At 58.4% G+C, this 10,198-nt stretch overlaps 1 protein-coding gene across 1 annotated transcript in view; it reads left to right on the top strand.

Annotated features, from left to right (window-relative positions):
- Positions 1–2,616: 2,616 nt before the first annotated feature.
- Positions 2,617–10,198, top strand: part of GFRA2 (GDNF family receptor alpha 2) — a 33,186-nt gene continuing 25,604 nt past the window's right edge. Inside the window, exon 1 of the mRNA XM_083880437.1 lies at positions 2,617–3,255. Within this exon, the coding sequence (XP_083736563.1) occupies positions 3,216–3,255 (40 nt within the window). The 5' untranslated portion in view covers positions 2,617–3,215. The remainder of the gene's footprint in view (positions 3,256–10,198) is intronic.

Here is a 10,198-nt window from a genome sequence, read left to right as displayed (position 1 = left end):
TTGGCTGAGTGCCGGCCATACTTTGCTTTTTTCATCTCTTAATTGTCTTAATTTTTATTAAACGTATTTCTTAAAATTTACCAAAAAATAAACCTCGTTTTTCACAATGAGGATGATGAGGATGATGAGGATGATGGGGATGATGAGGATGATGAGGATGATGAGGATGATGAGGATGATGAGGATGATGGGGATGATGAAGATGATGAGGATGATGAGGATGAGGATGATGGAGATGATGAAGATGATGAGGATGATGAGGATGATGAGGATGATGAAGATGATGAGGATGATGAGGATGATGAGGATGATGAGGATGATGAGGATGAGGATGATGGAGATGATGAAGATGATGAGGATGATGAGGATGATGAGGATGATGATGAGGATGAGGATGATGGAGATGATGAAGATGATGAGGATGATGAGGATGATGAGGATGATGAAGATGATGAGGATGAGGGGTTTCCTTAGTGCAGAAGAGCTCAGGGGAAAGGGGAAGGACACAGAATGTCCCCGAGCGTGTCCTTGTGCCTGAGCCAGGGGAGAACCTTGCCCAAAGTGAAAAATAAAAAATATTGAAGTCAAAGAAATCAATTAAAATATTGAAGTCGCATTTCTGCAAGGGCGGGAAATGAATTTCCAGGCCTGGGATGTTGGGAGGTGACAACCTGGGACAGTGGGAGGTGACAACCTGGGACAGTGGGAGGTGACACCTGGGACGGTGGGAGGTGACACCTGGGACAGTGGGAGGTGACACCTGGGATGGTGGGAGGTGACACTGTGGCTGGGCTGGTGGCACTGGATGGATTTAAGGTCCCTTCCAAAGGAAGCGAGTTTTGGGTCTATAATGGGCAGAATTCCAGGAGTTTGGAGCTAAAAGGGATCCAGAGGGGATTTATCCAGGTGGGATTTATCCAGGGATCCAGAGGGGATTTATCCAGGGATCCAGGCGGGATTTATCCAGGGATCCAGAGGGGATTTATCCAGGGATCCAGGCGGGATTTATCCAGGGATCCAGGCGGGATTTATCCAGGGATCCAGAGGGGATTTATCCAGGGATCCAGAGGGGATTTATCCAGGGATCCAGAGGGGATTTATCCAGGTGGGATTTATCCAGGGATCCAGAGGGGATTTATCCAGGGATCCAGAGGGGATTTATCCAGGTGGGATTTATCCAGGGATCCAGAGGGGATTTATCCAGGGATCCAGGCGGGATTTATCCAGGGATCCAGGCGGGATTTATCCAGGGATCCAGAGGGGATTTATCCAGGGATCCAGAGGGGATTTATCCAGGGATCCAGGCAGGATTTATCCAGGGATCCAGGCGGGATTTATCCAGGGATCCAGAGGGGATTTATCCAGGGATCCAGAGGGGATTTATCCAGGGATCCAGAGGGGATTTATCCAGGGATCCAGGCAGGATTTATCCAGGGATCCAGAGGGGATTTATCCAGGGATCCAGAGGGGATTTATCCAGGGATCCAGGCGGGATTTATCCAGGGATCCAGGCGGGATTTATCCAGGGATCCAGGCGGGATTTATCCAGGGATCCAGAGGGGATTTATCCAGGGATCCAGAGGGGATTTATCCAGGGATCCAGAGGGGATTTATCCAGGGATCCAGACGGGATTTATCCAGGGATCCAGAGGGGATTTATCCAGGGATCCAGACAGGATTTATCCAGGGATCCAGGCGGGATTTATCCAGGGATCCAGAGGGGATTTATCCAGGGATCCAGAGGGGATTTATCCAGGGATCCAGAGGGGATTTATCCAGGGATCCAGACAGGATTTATCCAGGGATCCAGAGGGGATTTATCCAGGGATCCAGACAGGATTTATCCAGGGATCCAGACAGGATTTATCCAGGGATCCAGAGAGGGATCCCTGTCCCCCCCCTTGGCCCCCTCCTCTCCCATCCCTGTGGCTGGAGCAGCGCAGAGGGCGGATTTTGGGGATCACGGGGGGTGAATTTTGGGGACCTTGGTGGTGAATTTTGGGGATCACAGGGGGCGGATTTTGGGGACCTTGGTGGTGAATTTTGGGGATCACGGGGGGCGGATTTTGGGGATCACGAGGGGCTGATTTTGAGGATGGCGAGGGGCGGATTTTGGGGAACGCAGGGGCCGATTTTGGGTACCTCGGGGGGCAGATTTTGGGGATGACGGGGGCAGATTTTGGGGACTGTAGGGGGCGGATTTTGGAGACTGTGGGGGGCGGATTTTGGGGATCAGGGGGCGGATTTTGGGGATGGCGGGGGCAGATTTTGGGGACCGCGGGGGGCAGATTTTGGGGACTGTGGGGGGCGGATTTTGGAGACTGTAGGGGGCGGATTTTGGGGATCAGGGGGCGGATTTTGGGGATCAGGGGGCGGATTTTGGGGATGGCGGGGGCAGATTTTGGGGACTGTAGGGGGCGGATTTTGGGGATCAGGGGGCGGATTTTGGGGATCACAGGAGTGGATTTTGGGGACCGCGGGGGGCGGATTTTGGGGACTGCAGGGGGCGGATTTTGAGGAGGGCGGGGGGTCTCCCCTCGGGCTCTGCGGCATCGCCCCGGGCTCCCCGGGAGGGGCCGGGCAGGCGCATCCCCGCCCGGAGCCAGGGCTGGCGAGCCGGGGATGGAGCAGAACGCGGCCGGGGGTCCGCACGGAGCCCCCCCGGCCCCCCCCGGGCGGAAGGGAAGGCGGAGGGGCGGGCGGGGGCAGGGCCGGGGAGGGGACGGGCTCTGCCCCTTCTCCGGGGCTCGGGGAGCGCGGCCGCCCCTCGCCGCGCCCCCTCCCCGGCAGCCGGAGCGGGGAGAGCCCGGCGGAGCGCGGAGCAGCGCGGAGCAGCGCGGAGCAGCGCGGAGCCCCGCGGGGATGCGGGAGGCGGCCACAGGCTGAGGGAGGACCCGGCTCCGCGCCGGGCGGAGCACAAACCCCCCCTTTCCCTTCCTTTCCACCGGATTTGGGATCTACCTGACCGCCTTGGGAATTAGCCATTTTTCATTTTTTATATATATTTTTTTTTTCTCCCTCCTCCTTTTTTTTTTTTTTTTTTTTTTTTTTTTTTTTTTTTTTTTTTTTTTTTTTAGATTTTTGACCTGATTTTTTTTTTACCATAATTTTTTTTTTTTTTTAAATTTTTATTTTTTGCACACGTGGAGGAGCGCGTGGATTTTATATATATATATATATATATATATATATTTTTTTTTTTTTTTCCCTTTACCATGATCTTGGCAAACGCCTTCTGCATCGTCCTCTTTATAGGTGAGTGGCCCCAGCCTGGGGGGGGGGGGGGTGGCGATTGTCGCTTGGCCGAGGTGGCTCGTCCCCACCCCGGGGGGGCTCAGGGGGGGCTGAGCCCTCGGAGCTGCGGCAGCAGAGACAGAGAGGGGGGCACTGAGAGGGGTTTAACTTCATTCCCCATTCCCTGGTAACTTGAGAAGGGGAGGGGGACACTTGGGGACAGCAGGGACACAACCCAAGCCATCCCCTTGGGGCTGGAGGGGGCACCATCACCCTGCCCGTCTCCAGCCCTTCTCCAGCTCGGATTTTGCGTTTTTGGGATGAAGATTATTTTTTTTTCTCTCCACCCGGTGTCTGTCCATCCTGGCCGCTCCCATTCCCCCCTCTCGCCATTCCAGAGCTCGGGAATCTCTGGGCTGTGGGAAAGTTGAGCTCGTGGTTTGGGTTGGGAATGGCCAGAACCGCTCCCGGATCGCAGGTTCCTTCCCAGCTTTGTGCTTTTTTTTCCCCCTGGTTTTCCCTGGAAAAAAAAAATGGAAAAAAAAGGGGAAACACAACACCCGCAGCCCGAGCTGGGTTTGGGGTGAAAAGGAAAAAAAAAAAAAAAAAAAAAAAGGGAAATGTTCGGGGGTTTGGGGTGGATTTATTTTAATTTTTTTTGCCCTCCGCGGTTTGGGGCGTGTCATTCCCGCATCCCGCGGGTCCCTGGATGTGATTCCCGGTCTGGAGAACTTTGAGGGGCCGGTCTGGGCTTGGGGACAAGGGACAGGGACAGGGGACAGGGACAGGGACAAGGGAATAGGGACAAGGGACAAGGGACAGGGACAGGGACAAGGGAATAGGGACAAGGGACAAGGGACAGGGACAGGGGACAGGGGACAAGGGAATAGGGACAAGGGACAAGGGACAGGGACAGGGACAGGGACAGGGGACAGGGGACAGGGACAGGGACAGGGACAAGGGAATAGGGACAAGGGACAAGGGACAAGGGACAGGGACAGGGACAGGGGACAGGGACAGGGGACAGGGACAGGGACAGGGACAGGGACAGGGGACAGGGACAGGGGACAGGGGACAAGGGAATAGGGACAAGGGACAGGGACAGGGACAGGGGACAGGGGACAGGGACAAGGGACAGGGACAGGGACAAGGGACAGGGACAGGGGACAGGGACAGGGACAGGGACAGGGGACAAGGGAATAGGGACAAGGGACAAGGGACAGGGGACAGGGGACAGGGACAGGGGACAGGGACAGGGGACAGGGACAGGGGACAGGGACAGGGACAGGGACAAGGGATAAGGGACAAGCGGCCTCTGAGGGAGATGTGAAGGTTGGCACAGCCTCGTTCCAGAGGGACCCGGAGGGGCTGGGGGGGTCCCCGGGGGTCTCTCCTCTCTCTGCTCCCCCCAGGAATGGGGGGCTCGGGCTCCCAGCGCCCCCTGAACCAGCCCAGGGGGGGCCCAGGGGGGTGGGGACACCCCCAAGGATTTTGGGGAGTGAGGGGGGGAGGGACAAAGGCCTGAGCCCCAAACCTGGAGGGGTCGGGGGGCTCGGACAGACAGACAGACAGACAGACAGAAAGGAGGAGGTGGGGTGGGGTGGGGACACCCCCGTGCTGAGCAGGGGGAAGGGTCCTCCAGCCAGGCCGGGGGCACAGCTGGACATCTGGACATCTGGACATCTGGAGGTGTGTCCGGGCACAGCTGGATGAGACATTTGGGGTGCAGGGACCTCCAGGGGGGCATCCAGAGCAGGGCCCTCACGGCGGGGTTGGCATCGGAGCAGGGACCTGGGTGTCCCCCTCCCCATGTTCCTGGGTGTCCCTCCAATTCCTGGGTGTCCCTGAGGTTTTCTGGGTGTCCCTGAGGTTTTCGGGGTGTCCCCATATTCCTCGGTGTTCCCCCCCAATTCCTGGGTGTCCCCCAATTCCTGGGTATCCTCATATTCCTCAATGTCCCCTCCAATTCCTGAATGTCCCCAAGGTTTTCTGGGTGTCCCCATATTCCTTGGTGTCCCTGAGGTTTTCTGGGTGTCCCCATATTTCTCAGTGTCCCCAAGGTTTTCTGGGTGTCCCCCCATTCCTGGGTGTCCCCAAGGTTTTCTGGGTGTCCCCATGTTCCTCGATATCCCCCCCAATTTCTGGGTGTCCCCATATTCCTCGGTGTCCCCTCATTCCTGGGTGTCCCCTCATTCCTGGGTGTCCCCTCATTCCTCGGTGTCCCCCTCATTCCTCGGTGTCCCCCTCATTCCTGGGTGTCCCCCTCATTTCTGTGTGTCCCCCCCATTCCCGGGTGTCCCCCATCTCTCCTGCCCACAGGGCGAGGCTGAGCTCCCACACCCCGACCAGGAACCCCCTCACCCCCATATTTAGGGGTGACCACAGTGACAATCCTGGAGCAGGGACCAGCTCTTCCCATTCCCGGGAAAAACCAGGAAAAAATCCCTTTAGTCCTGGCCGGGGATCTCCAGAGCGATCCTGGCGAGGAGCAGAAACGCTTCCCTCTGAAGCCGCCGGCTGTGCCAAGGTCTCGGGCAGAGGCAGAGCCGGGAGAAGGTGGATTTAGAGCTCGGGAAGAGGCAGAGCCGGGAGAAGGTGGATTTAGAGCTCGGGAAGAGGCTCCCGGAGCCGGGAGAAGCAGGAAAAAGGGGCCATCGCCTTGTGCAGCAAATCCTCGCTGTGCCGGGGATTAGCCGGGAATTCTCTGCGGATGTTTCGGGGATGGGAGTTCAGGGAGGTGGTTTTTATTTTATTTTTTTGGGATAGAAAATCCCCTTCCTCAGCTTCGCCTCCATCCCAAAACTCCCCGCTGGAGCCTCGGTGGGAAACGCGGAGGAAAAGGAAAAAGCGCCGAGCTCGGGTTGATCCCTGCGGGATTTGGGGGCACCACAAAGGGCTGTGCCTGTTCCCTGCTGCTCCAGCGGGACGTGCCCGGCTCCAGGATCCGCCGGCATTCCCGGCCTGGATGCTCCGGGGTGCTCTGGGATGCTCCAGGGTGCTCCGGGATGCTCCAGGATGCTCCAGGGTGCTCCAGGGTGCTCCAGGGTGCTCCGGGATGCCCCAGGATGCTCCAGGGTGCTCCGGGATGCTCCAGGGTGCTCCAGGGTGCTCCAGGATGCCCCAGGATGCTCCGGGATGGTCCAGGATGCTCCAGGATGCCCCAGGATGCTCTGGGATGCTCCGGGATGCTCCAGGGTCCTCCGGGATGCACCAGGATGCTCCGGGATGCTCCGGGATGGTCCAGGATGCCCCAGGATGCTCTGGGATGCCCCAGGATGCTCCGGGATGCTCCGGGATGGTCCAGGATGCTCCAGGATGCTCCAGGATGCCCCAGGATGCTCCGGGATGCTCCGGGATGGTCCAGGATGCCCCAGGATGCTCTGGGATGCTCCAGGGTCCTCCGGGATGCACCAGGATGCTCCGGGATGCCCTGGGATGCTCCTGGTGCTGGCAGGGCTCTGCTCCCTGCAAAACCTTGGGAGAAAAGGTGGGAAAAAAAGGCAAAATCCAATAGGATTGGGACCAGCTCAACCCATACACCTCAACCCTGCTGCTGGATCCGCTCTGGGATTCCCAATCCCGCCCACCCGGGCCCGGGATGTGCTGCTGGGGACACACGGGGGGTTCCAGGTGCTCCTTTGGCCATGGATGTGTCCCTGCCCCTGCAGACAGGAGGGGATTTTTTTGGGAAAAGGCTTCTGGAGAAGTGAGAGTTGGAGCTGGGAATGTGCTTGGGGCAAACACGGCCGGAGCTGGAGCCGAGCTGGGAGAGGATGGAGTGTGGGAGAGCTCTGGAATGGTTCTCCACTCTGGAATGGTTCTCCACTCTGGAATTGTTCTCCAAGCCCATCAGAGCTCTGGAATTGTTCTCCAGGCCCATCAGAGCTCTGGAATTGTTCTCCAGGCCCATCAGAGCTCTGGAATTGTTCTCCAGGCCCATCAGAGCTCTGGAATTGTTCTCCAGGTCCAGTGGAGCTCTGGAATTGTTCTCCAAGCCCATCAGAGCTCTGGAATGGTTTCCCACACCCAGTGGAGCTCTGGAATGGTTCTCCAGGTCCAACAGAGCTCTGGAATGGTTCTCCATGCCCCGTGGAGCTTTGGAATAGCTCTCCGTGCCTGGTGGAGCTCTGGAATGGCTCTCCATGTCCAGCAGAGCTGTGGGAAGGCTCTCCACACCCGTGGAATTCTGGAATGGCTCTCCACGCCCATGGAATTCTGGAATGGCTCTCCACACCCTGTGGAGCTGAATCTTCACGTCTGGTGGAGCTGTGGGATGGTTTTCCACACCCCGTGGAGCTCTGGAATGGTTCTGCTGTGTCCATGGAGCTCTGGAATAACTCCTCATGTCCACGGAATTCTGGAATGGCTCTCCACACCCCATGGAGCTCTGGAATAGCTCATCATGTCCACGGAATTCTGGAATGGCTCTCCACACCCCGTGGATCTCTGGAATGGCTCCAACACCCTGGAGCAGTTTCCCTGTGGTCATGATCAGATTTTCCCAGCTGGATGCCTCGGGATGGGATTTCCCAGAATGTGAAGGTGCAGAGAGTTCCAAAGGACCATCCCAAAGGATCATCTCAAAGGATCATTGGGCCATTCCTGACCCCAGGATCAGTGTTTGGGGGTCCCTGCAGCGCGCCAGGAATGTCCCTCCATGGATCCCGTGTGGAATATAATCCTACCAGGCCAGGCCTGGCCCTCCCCAGGGGAATCTGCTGCTCCAGATGGATCTGACGTGGATGTGGCGGCTCCTGGAGGATCTCCAGACAGCTGGGAATGCAGTGGGGTCATCGGCTGGACACCGGGATCTGTGGGATCCGTGGGATCCATAGGATCTGTGGGATCTGTGGGATCCGTGGGATCAGTGGGATCTGTGGGATCTGTGGGATCTGTGGGATCTGTGGGGTCTGTGGGATCTGTGGGATCTGTGGGATCTGTGGGATCCGTGGGATCAGTGGGATCTGTTCCTTGGAGTGACCGCCACCAGCAGACCTGTCCCCACATGGGCACTGCCCACCCTGAGCCCTGTCCGTCCTCAGACCCCGCCGGCAGCCGAGGTGGGCAGAGCTGTCCAGGGACACCTATCCCAGTGCCACCTGTCCCAGGGCCACCTGCTCCAGTGTCACCTGTTCCAGGGCCACCTGCTCCAGGGACAGGGACCTCCTCCAGTGCCACCTGTTCCAGGGCCAGGGACCTGCTCCAGTGCCACCCGCCCTAGTGTCACCTGCTCCAGTGTCACCTCCTCCAGTGTCACCCACCCCAGTGTCACTCACCCCAGTGCCACCCCCTCCAGTGTCACCCTCTCCCGTGTGACACAGCAGGAAGGGACACTCGCCCAGCCCCGGGGGTGGCAGGGCCCAGCCCCGCCCTCTCTGGGGGGACACCCGGGTGGCCCTTGTGGCTCCTGTAGGTGTCACTGTCCCCCTGCCAGACCCGCGGGGGTCCCCGCCCGGAGGGGACACGGGAGTGCGGCGACACCTCGGGGGTGACACCAGAGCGGTGTCCCCTCCCTGTCCCCCCCCGGAGCAGCCCCAGGTCCCCTCCCGGTCCTGCCATTCCCATTTTTGCTGCTCCAGAGCTTTCCCCGGCGGGGGCGGGTGGAGGGACAGCGGGTCCTGTCCCCACGGGCGGGCGGGGCTGCCGGGGGAGGGGACACCGGCCCTGCTGTCCCCAATTCCCCGAGAGGGGACAAACCGGGCTGGGATTTAACAGGAAATTTATTTCCGGGAGGAGGAAAAGCAGAAAGGACGGGAATGGTGGGGGAGCCGTGGGAATGAGGGGACAGGAGGGGACAGGAGGGACAGGAGGGGACAGGGGGGGACAGAGGGGACAGAGGGGACAGAGGGGACAGGAGGGGACAGAGGGGACAGAGGGGGACAGGAGGGGACAGAGGGGACAGAGGGGACAGAGGGGACAGGGGGGGACAGGGGGGGACAGGAGGGGACAAGGGTGACCCGGTGCCATCCAGGAGGGCAGAACCCACTCCCAGCCGCAGCTGCCCCGCGGCCCTTCAGCTCCAAAAAGCCGTGAGTCAGATGCCCTAAAAATAATAATAAAAAAAATATTTTCCTGTGACGGGGCTGGAAAGGATGAGCAGCCAAATCAATCCAGGCCCGGAGAATCGGGACGGGCCCCGGGGAGCTCCGGGAGCGCTCGGGGTTATGGATTTGTGCCCGTGGAACGGGGAACAGGGGGTTAACCCTGCGCCTTCCCAGCCCAGAGCCGCCAATTCCAGCGGCTGGAGCTCCAGGGATGGCCCTGGGAGAGTTCCTGGAGCAGCCCGGGGTGGGGAAGGTGTTCCCTGCCCATCTCAGGGGCTTGAGGGCTGTTCCCACCCGGATTGTGGGATTTCATTCCAGCCCCTGCTATCCCCAGGTCGCTCCAAGGTGGCCCCGGGCACTTCCAGGGATGAGGCGGCTGCGGCTCCTCTGGGAATTCCACCCCAGCCCCTTCCCGAGGGAATTCCTTCTGTTTATACAACCTCAATTTCCCATCTTTCAATTCGACCTTTAAATCCCTTCCAACGCAGACAGTTCTGTGACATTTCTGGGCTCTTTCAGCTCCATCTTTAAAACCCCTTCCAAGCCCAACTGTTCCAAAATTCTGTGGCACTCCCAGGCTTTCAACTTCATCTCTAAAACCACTTCCAACCCAGGCAATTCCAAGACTCCGTGGCACTCCCAGCCTTTCAGCTCAATTTTTAAAATCCTGGCACTCCCAGCCTTTCAGCTCCATCTTTAAAATCCCTTCCAACCCAGAAAATTCCATGGCACTCCCGGGCTCTTCCAGCCCAACCTTTAAAATCCCTTCCAACCCAGGCAATTCCAAGATTCCGTGGCACTCCCAGGCTGTTCCAGCTCAACCTTTAAACCCCTTCCAAGCCCAACTGTTCCAAAATTCTGTGGCACTCCCAGGCTTTCGGCTCCATCTTTAAAACCCTTTCCAACTCAGTCAATTCCAA

Source organism: Zosterops lateralis (genome assembly GCF_965231275.1).
Source record: "Zosterops lateralis genome assembly, chromosome: 30".
Taxonomy (NCBI): domain Eukaryota; kingdom Metazoa; phylum Chordata; class Aves; order Passeriformes; family Zosteropidae; genus Zosterops; species Zosterops lateralis.
Note: the sequence above shows the minus strand (reverse complement) of the source record. Positions and strands in the feature narration are given on the sequence as shown.